At 35.3% G+C, this 18,009-nt stretch overlaps 1 protein-coding gene across 1 annotated transcript in view; it reads left to right on the top strand.

Moving 5' to 3' along the window:
• TNFSF13B (TNF superfamily member 13b) overlaps window positions 1-12,764 on the top strand; it is a 33,238-nt gene extending 20,474 nt beyond the window's left edge. The window contains exons 4-6 of the mRNA XM_033177289.1: window positions 7,346-7,458; window positions 7,547-7,697; window positions 11,111-12,764. Coding sequence (XP_033033180.1) covers window positions 7,346-7,458; window positions 7,547-7,697; window positions 11,111-11,223 — 377 coding nt within the window. The 3' untranslated portion in view covers window positions 11,224-12,764. The remainder of the gene's footprint in view (window positions 1-7,345; window positions 7,459-7,546; window positions 7,698-11,110) is intronic.
• Window positions 12,765-18,009: the final 5,245 nt, after the last annotated feature.

Genomic DNA, 18,009 nt, shown 5'->3' with positions numbered 1-18,009 from the left:
ATGTATTTATTCTGATATCAGTATTAGTCATCCCTGTTCTCTTTGGCTGCTATTTGCAAGGAGGCATATTTGTCATCCTTTGATCTTGAAACCTTGAAACACAAAAACCTGTTTGTGTTTTTGAATCTGAAGTGAGTCTCTAGTAGGCAGAATATAATTAGATCATGAGTTTGGGCTTTTAAAAATTTATTTTGCCAATCTCTGTATTTTAATTGCCAAATTTAAGTTCAGTTCATTTATATTTAAAGTGATTACTGATAAGGAAAGAATTACTATGTTGCTGTTTGTTTTTTTATAAGTTTTGTTCCTCAATTCCTTTATTTCTTCTTTATTTTGTTTTTAATATACCTTTATAAGTACACCATTTTGTTTTTCTCTTAATTTCTTTTTGTGCATTTTAAAAAGTTATTATCATGGTTGTTATTCTGGTGATTACAACAAACATCCTAAATTTATAACACTGTGGTTTGAATTGATAACAACTTAGCTTCTCTCTTATGTTGTTATTGTCACAAAATATACCCTTAAACACTGTAAGCCCTTAACATAAATTAATAATTATTATTTTATGTATTTGTCTTTTAAATAGTATAAGAAACAAAAGAGAAGTTAAAAACTAAAAATACACTTACAATGACTTTTATATTTACCTACGTATGTACCTTTACTTCTATTCTTTATTTCTTCATATATCTTTCAGTTCTCACTTAGTGTTTTCTTTTTTTTAAATTTCTATCTACTTTAGCATTTCTCACAGGGTAAGTCTGCTACCAATGAACTCCCTTAGTTTTTCTTTATTTGAGAACACTTTAATTTTTCTTCACATTTTAAGGATATTTTCTCACATATGGAATAGAGGGTAAACAGTGTTTTTCATTCAGTACTTTAAATATGTGATTCCCCTGCCTTCTGGCCTCCATGGTTTTTGATGACAAATCAGCTATTAATCTTATTGAGCATATTTTATATGTGATGAATTGCCTCTCTGCTTTCAAGATCTCCTGCTTGGCCGGGCGCGGTGGCTCAAGCCTGTAATCCCAGCACTTTGGGAGGCCGAGACGGGCGGATCACGAGTTCACAAGATCAAGACCATCCTGGCTAACATGGTGAAACCCCGTCTCTACTAAAAAATACAAAAAACTAGCCGGGCGAGGTGGCGGGCGCCTGTAGTCCCAGCTACTCGGGAGGCTGAGGCAGGAGAATGGTGTGAACCCGGGAGGCAGAGCTTGCAGTGAGCTGAGATCTGGCCACTGCACTCCAGCCTGGGCGACAGAGTGAGACTCTGTCTTAAAAAAAAAAAAAAAAAAAAAAAAAAGATCTCCTTCTTGTCACTATCTTTTAATAGCTTGATTTTAATAAGTTCTGGTAGGAATCTTTTGTGTTTACCCTTCTTGGAGTTCACTGAATTTTTTAAATGTGTACATTTATGACTTTCTTCAACATTGGAAAGAGTTTGGCCATTATTTCTCCAAATATTCTTTTTTCATATTTTCTCTCTCTTCTCCTTCTGTAACTCTCATAATGCATATGTTCATCTACTTAATGTATCCTGGGGGTCTCTTATAATCTGTTCACCTTTCTTTATTCTTTTTTATTTTAAGTTTATCTTTAGAGCCATTTTAGATTCACAGAAAAATTGAGAGGAAGGTAGAGAGAGATCTCATTGACCTCATATTCCCTACTGATGCATATCCTCCCCCATTATCAAATCCCCCACCACAGTGATACATTTGTTACAACTGATAAACCTACACTAATATATCATTATCATCCAGAGTCCAGGGTTTACATTAGGGTTCACCTTAGTGTTGTACTTTCTATAGATCAGCACAAATGTATAATGGCGTGTATCCACCATTGTAGTATTAGAGTATTTTCACTGTCCTGAAAATTCTCTGTGTTTCACTCCAACTACCTTTCCCTTTCTGCTGCTTATCCCCTGGAAATGGCATTTTTTAAATGTCTCTATAGTTTTAACTTTTCCAGAGTGCCATGTAGTTGGAATTGCACAGTATGTAACATTTTTATTTTCACTTCTTGTTTTTTCAGTAATAGAAATTTAAGTTTCCTCTATGATATATCATGATTTATCAGCTGTAACAAATGTACCACTCTGGTGGGGGATTTTGATAATGGAGGAGGATATGCATCTGTAGGGAGTATGAGGTCTGTGAGATATCACTGTACCTTCCTCTCAGTTTTTCTGTGAATTTAAAATGGCTCTAAAAATGAAGTTTAAAAAGAATAAAGAAAAGTGAACAGCTTATAAGAGACCCCCCCCCCAGGATACATTAAACATATGCATTATGAGAGTCACAGAAGGAGAAGAGAGATAAAATTTGAAAAAAGAATATTTGGAGAAATATGGTCACACTCTTTCCAATGTTGAAGAAAGTCATAAATTTACACATCTAAAAAGTTCAGTAAACTTCAAGGAGCGTAAAGACAAAAAGATTCCAAATCTTATTAAAATCAATGTGTGTGTTTCAATTTATTTATTTATTTTTAACATGTGGATGTTCAGTTGAGCTGGTGCTATTTTTTTTTTAAAAACTATCTTTTCTTTATCATACTGCCTTTGCCCTTTGTCAATGATCTGTTGATTATATGTGAGTCTGGTTTTAGGCTCTTTATATTGTTTCCATAATCTGTTATTCTCTTCTTTCAATAATACCACATTGTCTCGATTACTGTAGGTTTATAGTAAGTCTCGAAGTAGAGTAGTGTTCGTTCTCCCACTTTGTTCTTATCTTTTAATATTATGTTGGCATTTCTGTCTTTTGCTTCTCCATATATTCTTTAGACTCAGTTTGTTGATATTCAACTTGCTTTGATTTTGATTAAGACTGCATTGAGTCGCCTGGACACAGTGGCTCATGCCTGTAATCCCAGCACTTTGGGAGGCCAAGGTGGGATCACAAGGTCAGGAGTTTGAGACCAGCCTGGCCAATATGGTGAAACCTCCTCTCTACTAAAAATATAAAAATTAGCCAGCCGGGCATGGTGGCGCGTGCCTGTAGTCCCAGCTATTCTGGAGGCTGAGGCAGGAGAATCACTTGAACCCAGGAGGCGGAAGGTGCAGTAAGCCAAGATCATGCCCCTGTCTCCAGCCTAGGTGACAGAGCAAGACTCGGGAAAAAAAAAAAAAAAAAAACACCATTGCATTGAATCTACAGGAAGAACTGACATCTTGACAATATTAAGTCTTCCTATTTATAAACATGGAGTATCTCTCCATTTATTTAGTTATTTAAATCTTTTACATATTTTGTTGGATTATTCCTAAGTGTTTCATTTTTTGAGGTAATCATCTAAATGCCATTATATTTTTAATTTCAAATTCCACTTGTTTATTACTGGTAGAAAAGAGTTAGATCACTGGTAGAAAAGTGATTCGCTATTGAGTGTGAATCTTGTAATAATGACTATTCTTTTGGTCCACTGAGTAGTTTATAATTGTCTTTCTTTGTATGCCTTGAAGTTTCTTCTTGAAAATTGGACAGTTTGGATGTTACAATGTAGCAAATCTGGAACTCAAAATTACTCCCATCCTCAGGGTTTTCTGTTGTTAATTGATGTGGACTGCAGTTGTTCACTTGTTTAGTAATTTTTCCAAAGTACTTTTTTTTTTTTGCCTAGACTCTATTCCTTGTCCTGTGTGGAGTCTTTCTTCTATTATCTGTTTTCTTGGCCTGATAGAGATTATTTTATTGCTAATCCTCATCCTGACAGAGATTTTGTTAAACATTAGAAGTCGAAAAACAAAAATAAAAATCTCTCTTGGTGTTTACAAACAGCCTCTGAACCAGGGTATTTCTTCAACCCTTCACTAGGCTGTCTGCAGTTAACCTTAGTCTTTATCTCCTGTTTGCAGAGAGCCCAGGTAAGTATGTGGGTGTGCATATGTGTGTGTGTGGATATTGGAGGAATAAAGACAATAAATAAAAATAAGTAAACATGTTCTCTATCACTTTAATAAGATTATTGCCAGAAGAGATGATAATATGCCTAAATAAAATATTAAGAGACAGTAAGAATAGAGACCTACTATGTACTTGTTTTATTTTCTATGCTGACAGTACACCAGTGACATTTACTAAGAAGTGGGTCTTTAATTATATAGATATTAATTGAATGTAAAACATCTAAGAAATCAATCTAAATTATTATGAAAATTTTAGTAAACAAATATCTCTAGCCAAATGTAAACAAGTGGTTTTAGAAATTTGTATTTTACTTCAATTTAAGAGAATATACTAGCTCAATGATGGAAGGCATTTCATTACAAGAATTTCAGTAACTTGGTAGTAGAATGCTTTAAAAAAACCAGTTGAATACCTGCGATTAATTTTTACAGTACATTGCTATTTTGAATTATATTATGTTTAAATTTGAATTAATTAATAAATATCTGCTGCATGTCTACGTGGGTCAGTCATGATGTTAAGCCCTGGGAAAATGACAGGGAACCAAACACAAGTGGCCCTTTAGCTCAGAAAATTTAGTATCTATCAAGTGTATTATTTTTTTAAAATCTCTTCACTCCAAGCCTCAAATGAGTATCATTAAGCTATGAAAGCAACTGCCTTGGTGAAGTCATCAGTTTGTGTTTTACAATATTGACAGTAACTGTATTAATTCTTTCTCATTTTTCAGCACTCCAAAAAGTGCTTGGCATACATTATGTCATTTAAACAAAATTAAAAACTATTTTATTATAATCTTTTCACTGAAATTATATCATAAAAGAAGCGATGATGATTTTGCATTTGTAATTTGTCATTGAGGTGATCTTGTGTTAACTATTACTATACAAGAGGGCTTTTCTTTTAAGGAAAATGTTCCCTTCTTTAGGAAAAGCCAATTAGGGTGATGACACCTGTATGTGGCTCCTGGGAGTGAGCAAGAAGCACAGGTCGACAAGAGCATGTGCTGAAGAAGACCTAGGAAATTTCTTGATCCACTCATAGATCCTCCATCCTTCCTCCCCACTCTCCCTGACATCTTTCCTCCCTCTGTCTATGGTAATAGGAACTCAGAGGTCTGACTAAGGAAATGTTATTTATTTCAACTTGAATTTACAATATAATTTGTTTTGTTATCACCTAGGATTCTTACTCCTTAGAAACAATCAGAAATATGTGGTTCGTATTTTACATTCTTCTCTCAATAATCTTATTTGGACTGGGAATATAAATTAGTGTAGCCATTATGGAAAATAGTATAAAAGTTTCTTTAAAAATTAAAAATGAAATACCATACGATTCATCAATCCCACTACCAAGTATATATCCAAAGAAAATGAAATCAGTGTGTCAAAGAGATATCTCTCATCCAAGGACTAACCATGCCCCACCCTGCTTAGCTCCTGAGGTCAGACAGGATACAGTGCATTCAGAGTGGTGTGACCACAGATGAGATATCTGTACTTCAATGTTTATTGCAGAATTTTTCACAATAGCCAAGATACTAAATCAACCTAAGTATCCATCTGCAGATGAACGGATGAGGAAAATGTGCGATGTATACACAGTGGAATACTATTCAGCATAAAAAGAAGGAAACCTTGTTGTTTTCAGTAACATGGATGAACTTGGAGGACATTAGAACAAGTGAAATAAGCACAGAAAGACAAATACTGCATGATCTGATGTATATGTGGAATCTAAAAAAAAGTCAAATTCAAAGAAGTAGAGGGTAGAATGGTGTTGACTAGTGGCTGGGTGGTGGGGGTGGGGGTGAAAAGATGTTGGTCAAAGGTTACAAAATTTCAGTTAGACTGGAGGAATACGTTCAAGAGATCTCTTGTACAACATGGTGACTACAGTTAATGAAATGTATTCTTGAAAAATGCTAAATGAGTAGATACTGTGTTCTCACCACAAAAATGACAACTATACGAGGTAACATATATTTTAATTTGCTTGAGTCAGTCATTGCACAATGCCTACGTATTTCAAGACATCATGTTGTACATGACAAATATGTACAATTTTATCTGTCAATTAAAACATAAGATCAAAAAAGAATTTTATTTGGAAAAAGTTTAAATATACTTGGTTTGCCTTGGAAACACTATGTGAAGAAGGCACATACACTTGGCAGTTGTATGTACAGAATGTGAGCACGTTGTTAACTACCACATCATCCTGTGCCCCTCATGAAAACCCACAGAAAAAAATGCTCTCTAATCTCAATTCTAGAAAAATTGTTATCTTCTTTGGCTTCTAGCCTATTGTCTGTTGTGAACTCTGAATTTTATTGTCGATTTTGTTTTCATTTTTGCTGTGATCAGGATGAAATTTGGACACAGGTATGGTCCACCATTACCAATTATACAGGGACATTTAAAGTAGGATTCTAGACTAACTTCCATAGCTCTGTTTTGCTATTTTATCCTTATATTACAGTCCCCCTAATCTTCTTTTTATTTATTTTACATCACTTAATTTACACTCTCCAAATTTCCCAACCTCTAGCCTTAGGGCTCACCCTTTACTCAGATAGTCATGTGACACACCCATGAGAAATCCACGGAATGTAAAGTATGAATTCACAGGAAAGGAGTGTCTCTGCTCTCTTAATAGGTTTTGATGTCCGAACGCACTTACAGATTCTGGCTCAGCAATGTAGTCCCCCATGTGCCTATTCCGTGATGGCTACTGTCTTCTCTCTGTCCCTTTCATCTCACCCTTGAGCACAGCGGCCTCCTTGTCACTCCCCAAGTGATTTTTGATGGGTAATGGAGGGGAATTATCAGTGAACTGAGCAGAAGCCATTGAAACTCAAATATCTTCGATCGTTGTTACAAAGTTCCTTGACTGTTCTTAGTAAAGGTTGTGTCTTAGTCACTTTCTTCTTTCTCCCATAGGCTCCCTTCTGTTGCCACATTTGGGCCAAGGAATGGAGAGATTTCTTCCTCCAGAAACCTTTTGCCAAACTCTTGACATACTTTTTCCTCTCTGAGAATCAAAGGAAAATCTCTACTAGTGTGTTATTCAGAGAAATTTTGTCCACTTTTTGCTTCAAACTCTCTTATCCAGACCAACCTTTATTATGAAATAGCCGAAATATGGACCAATAAAGGAAAAACCCAGCCATTCATATAAAGGGTTAGCTCTCGGGTTCTTGTATCTGATATATTAACCCAGGTTCATATATAAGTGATGCAAAGAATCCAATGCAGTAATGTGACTTGTCTTCTTCTTCTTCTTCTTCTTTTTTTTTTTTTTTTTGGATGGAATTATCTTCTAAGTTTCAGTGGTAGCTTAACAACTTAATGGAGGTGGAGGTGAAAACTGCCTTTCTCGGTTTCTTTCCTTATAAATGATTCTCTTCATTGCAGGATCTTACACATTTGTTCCATGGCTTCTCAGCTTTAAAAGGGGAAGTGCCCTAGAAGAAAAAGAGAATAAAATATTGGTCAAAGAAACTGGTTACTTTTTTATATATGGTCAGGTAGGTTCAAACCCTAATTTTGATGTTACTGTCTGAAGCCTCCCATTTTGTGTTCATTTCTGACAAAGATTTTTGGTTTGTTTCTCAGGTTTTATACACTGATAAGACCTATGCCATGGGACATCTAATTCAGAGGAAAAAAGTCCATGTCTTTGGGGATGAATTGAGTCTGGTGACTTTGTTTCGATGTATTCAAAATATGCCTGAAACACTACCCAATAATTCCTGCTATTCAGCTGGTAAATAATAGTTCTCGCATCCTGCTAATTGTGAAATGAAGAGAATTTGATGAAAAATCTGAGCTGCAAAATGTGAAAATGAAAGGATAATGCCGTAAAATATGAATAGACAAAGACATTCCTCAATATATTGTGTTTTTAAAATCTTGAATGATAAGCTAGTCTGTTTTAATTGAGAAAGATGGAATTATTACTAATAACTTTACCATCTTTATATACATTTAGAAAGGGTAGTAACTTCATAGCAACTTCTACATTGTACATAGTACCTCTACATAGTAACTTCTACACTGAGAAAAATTCAACTATATTTTCTTCAACCCTTAATAACAACAATAATAATATCTGACAATGATAGAGTGATTACCACTGGCCAGGCACTCTGTTCTGCATTTTATATATGCATGCTTATTTAATCTTCCCATTTAAGAGAGTTGGGATCTAGACACAGAGAGGTAACGTAACTTGTCCCAGGTTACACAGCTACTAATTTTTAGACTCAGTTTAAACCAGCCAGTCTGATTCCACACTGGGAGCAACCAAACCTCTTCTTGCCTGCTGTGGAAGATGCTCCTGGTCGGGTTTGAGGGTAAGGGAAAGTTGTACAATGGCTTCTGTCTCACACAGGTGACATCTTGTGTCAGTGGACACCAGACAGGTGACTTAGGAATGTGAAAGTGTAGAAGCAAACCTACCTTTGCACCCAGGAGCAGTGAGAGGCAGAGAGCAGGGCAGGTCTTGCAAACCTCAGGTCTGTTTCAGCTGTACTTGCCAACATTTCCTTCATTTTATTTTTCAAGGGTGATTTAAAATTAATCCAGGCTGGTTTTAAAGAAAACTATTTACCTTAAAGACATTTATTTTCTCTGACTTTGTAAAAATCCAGAACCCTGAGGAATGGCTTCAGTTCCAGATGTTTACTATGAATGACCGTGTGACACACAGGAATGGAGACTGACTATGCATTTTGAAATACTGTATTTCAAAGGCATTTACAAACAAATGCCCAATAAGTCAGTTAGAAACTAAGAAAAATAGTTTCTAATAATGGAAATGATGTCATTCTGGATCTGCAGCCACAGATAGCATTGGTGGGGAGATGAGGAAGTTTATAAAATTAGAATTCCCTAATTTTCATAAAGAGATGTTTCCCTTCACCCAGTGCTGACTAGTAGTTTGGAGTTGCAAAATATTTATAAATGGTGAGAGTACTCCAATCTGTTATTTATTTATATTCATTAATACTAAAAGTTTTACAAATAACTCTTTAAAACATTTTTCTAATCATCTGCTCCTCTTACACTTACTTGCTATTAGAGGAGTCTGCTAGATTTCCTAAGGTGTCTTACTTTAAGAATAATTCACCTGACTTTAAAAATATTTTTCATTACTAGTAGCTTACTGTTGTATAGGAGTCCTGTCCTCTAGGAAGTTTCAGGCTTACAATTTTAATCTGTTTTAGGGCAAATTTATTTAAAGCCATTTAAAACCACACATTAGAGTATAAGTACATAAAATGTTTCCATAGTAACCTGAAAAGATGTGAATGGCCAACTTAAGAAACCCAACATAATACCAAAGAACCAGTTACATAGATAAAGCTGAATCTTCCGACTTATTGTGTTAATCAAATGTTTACTAGAAAAATTATACCTGATTGCTGTCATCTGGAAGAATTGAAATAGCCAATAACTTAGTGTGAAAATGTTAAATAGGCCGGGCGCGGTGGCTCAAGCCTGTAATCCCAGCACTTTGGGAGGCCGAGACGGGCGGATCACGAGGTCAGGACATCGAGACCATCCTGGCTAACACGGTGAAACCCCGTCTCTACTAAAAAAAAATATACAAAAAATTAGCCGGGCGAGGTGGCGGGCGCCTGTAGTCCCAGCTACTCGGGAGGCTGAGGCAGGAGAATGGCGTGAACCCGGGAGGCGGAGCTTGCAGTGAGCTGAGATCCGGCCACTGCACTCCAGCCTGGGCGACAGAGCCAGACTCCGTCTCAAAAAAAATATAAATAAATAAATAAATAAATAAATAAAATGTTAAATGGACTCTATAGTTGTTCACACCCACCTAATCTTTAGAGTTAATATTACTTAATGCTTTGTGAGCTATGATCTTTGTCAAAATGTTAGCTCGTTTCCAATCTCTATGATAATGACAAGTCTGTTCAACAAATAAATCTCAAACATTTTATTCTTACTGCTTAAGATAGTCCACAAATGTTTTGTCAATTCCAGAAAGTGTACACATAACCTGTAATAAGTCCTAAAAATCTTTCTTTTGTTTGTAGTCTGTCTTTGCCCATTACAAAAAAGCATACCCAGTAGGGATGGAAATTCTGTCATCCTTGATCACTACTGTAGGTTTTTCCAGAAGGGTGCCTGGTACATAGTAAATGTTCAATAAATAAACTCCCCCTGGCTGCTGCCTGAGCAAATCTGCATGCTTTCGGCTTTAGGTAAGAATAGACATGAACATACATGTGTTTATGTAGGTACATTTTCACTATGCTAATGAAACAATGCAACTTTTCTAAAAATAGTAAGCCACAATTATTGACAATTCAGATGACAGTTTTATTGTTTGTTCGTTTCTTTATTTCTTTTCTTCCCCTTATTCCTCCTCTTTCTTCTCCTTCACATTTTTCTTTTGAAGTGGGGTAAAGATTACCTGACACATTGAGTGTAGTCCCTGAATGTACTTTGTGTGACCAATTCACAGATGCGTTTGTCCTTGTAAATTAGTCGCACACAGATTTATTGGTCATTTTTGAAGAGTTAATTTCATTGTTGTTTTTGATAATGAAGACGAATGTGGTTAGATAATAAAACAAACTATAAGAGGTTGTGAAAAGTAATCCAGATAATGCTTAAACCCATAGTCTGAACTCTCAAGAAAAACTGTATTAATAAATGTGGTATGTTAAGAAATGGTGTTTTCTTCACTTTTTAATATTTATGCTTGTCATATGTATGTTTAAAAATAGGAATATCTAGTATATATATGTGTGTGTGTAATTTTTCACATTTTTATTTAACGTTATTATAAAAACTTTCCTTGTCAACAAAATTAAATAAAAATCATCACTAATCATTTAATATTCTATCAAGGAATGTGCCATGATTTACCTAATTGTTTAAAAAGTTATATATTGGGCTTCTTTTGGGGAACTCCATTTTTTAAAGAGTAGGTAATACATTCATAAATATCTGTTGTAACTCCTTTTGCTTATTTCTTCTAAACTTTTTTAGGCTAAGATAATTGCAATGGTTTAGAAGCCCACTGGTATATTCTGAAGTGTGGATGCCTATGTTAAAATTGTTTTTTTACAGAACAAAATACTTTTATTTAGGTTTTTTTCTTTTCTGTTGTATAACCACTTATAGTTCTTGTAAATCACTTTTTCCTAGGCATTGCAAAACTGGAAGAGGGAGATGAACTTCAGCTTGCAATACCACGAGAAAATGCACAAATATCACTGGATGGAGATGTCACATTTTTTGGTGCATTGAAACTGCTGTGACCTACTTATACCATGTCTGTAACTATTTTCTTCCCTTTCTCTGTACCTCTAAGAAGAAAGAATCTAACTGGATATACCAAAAAAAAAAAAAAAGTAGTTACCGTTGCCTTTTCTGTGAGCTATTTGTTTTGGTTTGCTGACACCAGTCCAAAACAGGAAATTTAACAGACAGCCACAGCCAAAGAGTGTCATGTGAATTACAAGAAACCAGAGCCCATTTAGGGAAAGATAGAGCTAGAAAGGCTTTTCACTAGCATTCCATGCTGAACAATTGAGTCATAGCTTCTTATCTTGAAGGAAGGACACAATCCAAAGGAGCAATAAGGATTTTGTAAAGTGTGGCGTCCGTAATTTACTATGGAACAAGTGCCCACATCTCTAGGACATTAGGACATTTATGAGAAATCTCAGGATTCATTTTCTATTTTTATGTTAAATGCACTCCCTCCTTTTTGGTCAACATTACAAAAAGTAAAAAATAAGAATTTTAGAAATCTTGCAGTAGTTACATGAAATAACTAAAAGTTTAAGTTTAAATATGAAACAACTTGGCTGGAAATAGTATCCATGTACTATTTAAGTATTTTATGGTTGTTTCAAGTATGCAATTTCTATCTATGATGTAATATATTACCCACACATTTTTTCACAGGAGAGAGAGAATAGCCTCATTTCCTCATTTGTTTATGCTCATGTGTATTTCCTATAATGAATTTCAGAAGCTTTTAATGTCAGGTAATTTCAATTTATGCATGTAAAGCATTAATTGAAAAATAACTATAATTGTTCATATATAACAACATAATCTCCAACCGAAGTTACTGAATACATTTATACTAATGTAATGTAATTTCCCTTTATTTCTTCCTCTTCTGTTTCAAACTGCTGCTATTGTAGTTTACATATCCCAACCTTTAAAAATATTCCTCTTATTAGTTTTATATTCACTTTATAGAGGTTGAGTTTTAATTAAAATTCTTGGCATCCTGAAGTATGTCCCATACCATGTACTCCTTATAAATATGTTGATATCTCAGAAGACATCATCCCGGTTTTCATTTTATAAAGTACCATACTTAAGAATGCTGTAATACTTATCTTTTATAACATGTTTCTTTTGCTTTGCTTGTCTTTTATGTCATTAGTTTTAACTGTTTACTTCATTTAACAGTTTACATCATTCAACAGTTTACTTCAATTAAACAGTAGGTGGAAAAATAGATGCCAGTCTATGAAAATGTTCCCATCTATATCAAAATACTTTTCAAGGATATACTTTTCAAAACAAAGAAAACCATTTGAATTTTATGTTTAAAATCTAAACTTTAAGTTTAAACTTTGTTTAAATATCTCGTTCCTGTGATTTCGACTTCAGTAAGTTCAAATAAAATATATTTTGCGGTTCATTTTGTTTTACATTGTAATTTAAAAAGAAGAAGCGGTAAGTGGAGTCAGAGTTTCAGTGCTAGGAGGGGTGGTTAATGATTTTTCTGGTGTTGCTGCTAATATGGATTAACAAATAAAAACCTTCATTGCCTTTTGCCTCATTGTCTGACTGAGTTTGTCTAGCAACACCCACCTTTTGCATTCTCACTGTATAATTAAATGTTATTTTTAAAATCAGGTGAAACATGATAAATTAATTTGTGTTAGGATATGATCGTTTGGAAATGTGAATATTTTCCGTATCTGAAAAAGGATCTGTTCACATCTGCATCTGTCTAACTACTTAAACTATTTAGAAGGAGACATCAGTTATATTATTACCTTTAGAATTGAATTTATCCAACAGTACAGTATATTTTGTAGGATTTTTAGTACAATATTAAGTATATATTATTGGTATAATATTGAGTATTTATATATATACTTATCATATTAAGTAGATGTGTAACTGAGAAAAGCTAATACCAGGCCAAGCATTCTTCTCCTGAGGAACTGACTATGAGGTGGTCAATTCAACCAGGACAAGCATCTTGTAGGGATCACAAAAGGCATCACTGAGGGCAATCTCGTTGGCAGCAACCTCTTATCACATATTGGGCCCAACCCCCACTCTGCTGTAATTAGAGGTTGTATTAGTTTGTTTTCACACTGCTGATAAAGACATACTCAAGATTGGGTAATTTATAAAGAAAAATGGTTTAATGGACTCACAGATCCACATAGCTGGGGAGGCCTCACAATCATGGTGGAAGGCAAAAGGCACATCTTACATGGCGGCAGACAAAGAGTGAATCAGAGCCAAGTGGAAGAGGAAACCCCTTATAAAACCATCAGATCTCATGAGACTTATTCACTACCACAAGGACAGTATTGGGGAAACTGCTGCCATGATTCAATTATCTCCCACCAGGTCCCTCCCACAACACATGGGAATTATGGGAACTACAATTCAAGATGAGATTCGGATGGGGACACAGCTAAACCATATCAAAGGTGCAATGTAGAATTCATAATCCTCACCATTTGAGGTTTGATTATGGTGACGAAAGGAAGACAACAGGTGGAATTATAGATATAAGAGAAGGGAGGAAATTCTTTAGCATTGGGCTAATCACTTTGCATGTTTTTAAAACTTTTTGACTTTTCGTTTTGAAATAATTTCAGACTTTTAAAAATATGGGAAAGAAAAGTGCAGCGAAACCCTTATATTCTTCACTTATATTCCCAGTGTTAACATCTTACAACACAAGGGTAAAAGTCAAGACACTAACATTAATACAGCAACTAATGCACAGACCCTGTGAAGACTGACCACATGCTAAGTTATAAAGCAAGATTCAGCACATTTGAAATAGTTGGCTTTATAACAATTACAGTTCCTCTACGGCATCATTAGTAAAAGAAATCAGTGATTAAGGCCGGGCGCGGTGGCTCAAGCCTGTAATCCCAGCACTTAGGAAGGCCGAGACGGGCGGATCACGAGGTCAGGAGATCGAGACCATCCTGGCTAATACGGTGAAACCCTGTCTCTACTTAAAAAAAAATACAAAAAACTAGCCGGGCGAGGTGGCGGGCGCCTGTAGTCCCAGCTACTCGGGAGGCTGAGGCAGGAGAATGGCATAAACCCGGGAGGCGGAGCTTGCAGTGAGCTGAGATCCGGCCACTGCACTCCAGCCTGGGTGGCAGAGCAAGACTCCGTCTCAAAAAAAAAAAAAAAAAAGAAATCAGTGATTAAAAAGTAAGGAAAATATGCACTTGGAAATTAAAGTGGAAAGAAATCACTTCTAAATAATTTATGGCTTAAACAGAAAGCATACGGAAATCAGAAAATGTTTACAACTAGCTGACAAAATAATTCACAAGAAACCCTGGGGTGTAGGAAAATCACTGCATACATAGAGTTTATAAACTTAAATGCTTATATTATATGAGAAAAATGACTGAAAGTTATGAGCTAAGCACCAACAGCAAGAAAAATACAAAAACAAGACAAAGCAAAAGCAAGATAAAAACAAAATAGACAAAAAACCTAAGCCAAAGGAATAGAAGAAAGCAATGAAAGACAAGAGCAGAAATTCAGAAACAGGAAAAGACAGGTAATTAAAAAGGTCAATAAGGCCAAAAAATTTATATAGAGATAAATAAATATAAATATAGAGATAAACAAATATAATAAGATACTTTTATCATAAAAATAAAGTATTTTTATTTTATATATAAACCTCAAGGTTTCCTGTGAAATATTTCATTATCAATGTTTTCCAACAAAAATATAGCAAGCCAGCATAAACAATATTAGAACTGAATATGGGGACAAAAGTATAGATGCCAAAGAGAAAAATGAAAAAAAAAAACCACTAAGAATGTTTTGTCAATAAACTTTAACAAGTTAGATTAGAGATAAATTCCTAAATATAAATTGACAAAAACTGATCAGTATAAAAGAGATAAAAATGAATCCATTAGAGGTGTTGAAGTAGTTTATAATTTAAACACACAAAACAATGGTCAGGCCCAGATGGGAAAATTTTCTCAAATATTCAAGGGGCAGACTATTTCTATATTATGTAAATTATTTTAGAGAACAAGAAAGAGAGAATACTCTCAAGTTCAACTTATATTTTCCTCTATAATCTTGATACCAAAACATTCTGAGAGCAGAATTACAAGTAAAAATTACAAGCCAATCTTACTCATGAATGTAGATGCAAACGTCGTAAAACACTAGCAAACTGAACTCAGCAGTATATTTAAAAAGAGCATGCATAATAACCAAGTTGGATTTGATCCATATTTGCAAATGTATATCTATGTTAATAACAGATGTAAGTGATTATAATAAAATATTAAAGGAGAATATCATATGATCACCTCAGTAAATCCAAGAAAGAAAGTACAATTCAATATTTATCTGTGGTAAACACTTTTAGCAAAGTGAGAATAAAGAAAATTTTAAAAATCTTGTAAACTTGGCAAGAAACCAGAACATGATCATTATCCCTGGATTATTACCACTTCTACATTATACCAAAGGGTCTAGACATTTTAGCATTTTTTCAAATAATATTTATTAAATGTCTAATATTCATAAGACAATATTCCTGGTAATTATTTAGTGGCAAAGGGGCAAAAAATAAACAAGCCGAACATATGGTTTGCTAGATGAGGACAAATACTATGGAGTCCAATAAAGTAGTAGACATAAGGCATGACTAGAGGAAGATGTGGTGCGTACTTCAATAACAATCACAAATATTTATTAAGTATTTATATCATGTGAGAGACTCTTCCAGGTGTTAATTTATTTCAATTTTCCAGCAACTCCAAAAGATCAAGCCACTACTAATTTCCTTATTTCATAGATGAGAGTTATTTCATAAACTCAGTTTATTTCATAAACATTTCATAAACTGAGAGGTTATGTAAATTGCCTAACCATTTGCTGTAAATGGCAAGGCAAGATCTGAACCCAGGTCCTTTAGTTGTAAGTCTGTCAACCTCAGCACTACGCCCTACAGCCTGTCAGTCAGGGAAGGCCTCACTGAAGAAGGGCATGGAGAAGGTAATGTAAATGATTTGGTTTGGCTGTGTCCCCACCCAAATCTCACACTGAATTCCCATGTGTTGTGGTAGATAATTGAATGAGAGATAATTGAATCAAGGGGGTAGTCTTTCCCATGTTGTTCTTGTGATAGTGAATAAGTCTCATGAGATCTGATGGTTTTAAAAAGAGGAGTTTCCCTGCACAAGCTCTCTCTCTCTCTGCCTGCTGCCATCCATGTAAGATGTGACTTGCTCCTCCTTGCCTTCTGCCATGATTGTGAGGCTTCCCCAGCCATGTGGAGCTGTAAGTCTAATTAAACCCCTGTCTTTTGTAAATTGCCCAGTCTTGGGTATGTCTTCATCAGGAGCGTGAAGACAGACTAATACAGTAAGATTTATGGGGAAGAGTATTTGAGAGAGAGGAAAGAGAGAACAAAATCCCTTCAGTGTGTTTGTCGAGGACAGTGGTCCCAGGATGCCTGGACCACAGTGATCCATGGAGAAAGTAGAAGATGAAGCTAGAGAGGTAGGGAGGGGAGGGCACTGAGACTACAAGACTTTGCTGAGCATTGGGAGGGAATTGCTTTTAGTCTGAGTGAGAAAAGAAACCCTAGAAAGTTCTGAGCAGAGAAGTGATGTGATCTGACTTACTTGTAAAAGAATCACTGTGAATTCTGTACTGTTTAGTCTACATAGGAGAATGGGTGAAAGCAGGAGATTAACAGGGGTTTGTAGCCATAATCCAGGCAAGGAATCATGGTAGTTTGACTAGGGTGGCTGAATTGTGTGTTCTGTGTTGAACAAAATATTCAAGGATAATATCACATGATCACTTCAGTAGATCCAGGAGGGAAAAAGTACAATTCAATATTTACTTATGGTAAACACTTTCAACAAAGCAGGAATAAAGAAAACTATTTAAATCTAATAAACTTTGCAACCAGGAAAAGATAGTTATCACTGGATGATTATTACCACTTCTACATTTCCCCAAAATATTTGCTAAAGTCCCAACTCCTGGTACCTGTAAAGGTGACCTTATTTGGAAATAAGGTCTTTGCAGATGTAGTTAAGATGTAACTTAAGTGAAGTCATACTGGAGTAGGGTAGGCCCCTAAATCTAATGGCTGGTGTCTTCATAAGAGGAAGAGAAGAAACAGAGACATGCACACAGGGAGAAGGCCACGTGAGTATCAAGGAAGAGATGAGATGGGTGCTTTTACCAGCTAAGAAATACCAAGGATTACCAGCAACCACCAAATGCTAAAAGAGGCAAGGAAAGATTCTCACCTAGATCTTTCCGAGTAAGCAAAGACCTCCCAACACCTTGACCTCAGACTTCTAGCTTCCAGAACAGTGAGAAGTACTTGTTTTCAACCACTCAGTTTGTGACACTTTGTTATGACAGGTCTAATAATCAAACACAGGTGTTGACAATGAGAATATTGAAAATGGTCATATTCTGTATAATATCTTTAAAAGTATAGCCCACAATATTTGTTTATTCTCTAAACATGGGGGCAGGAAGATAAAAAGAGAGGCATGAAGGATAACTCCCAAGCTTTAGCCAGAGTAACATGAATAATAAACATCCTCTAACAGGTTGAGGAAGACTAGAAGAAGCAGCTTCAGAGTGGGCAGGAGGGGAGTTCAATTTTGAACATATTAAATTTTCGTTGAAAGGTGAACATCAAAACGGAGACACCATCTACGAAGTTGGGAATAGAAACCCTGTATGAGATCACCAGGGGTATAAGTCCAAAGAACAGAGAAGACAGTGAAAGAATGGATTCTGAA

This window comes from Trachypithecus francoisi, unplaced genomic scaffold (assembly GCF_009764315.1).
Source record: "Trachypithecus francoisi isolate TF-2019V2 unplaced genomic scaffold, Tfra_2.0 Lachesis_group18, whole genome shotgun sequence".
NCBI lineage: Eukaryota > Metazoa > Chordata > Mammalia > Primates > Cercopithecidae > Trachypithecus > Trachypithecus francoisi.
The sequence above is the reverse complement of the archived record's forward strand: the minus strand, read 5'-3'. Positions and strand labels throughout refer to the sequence as shown.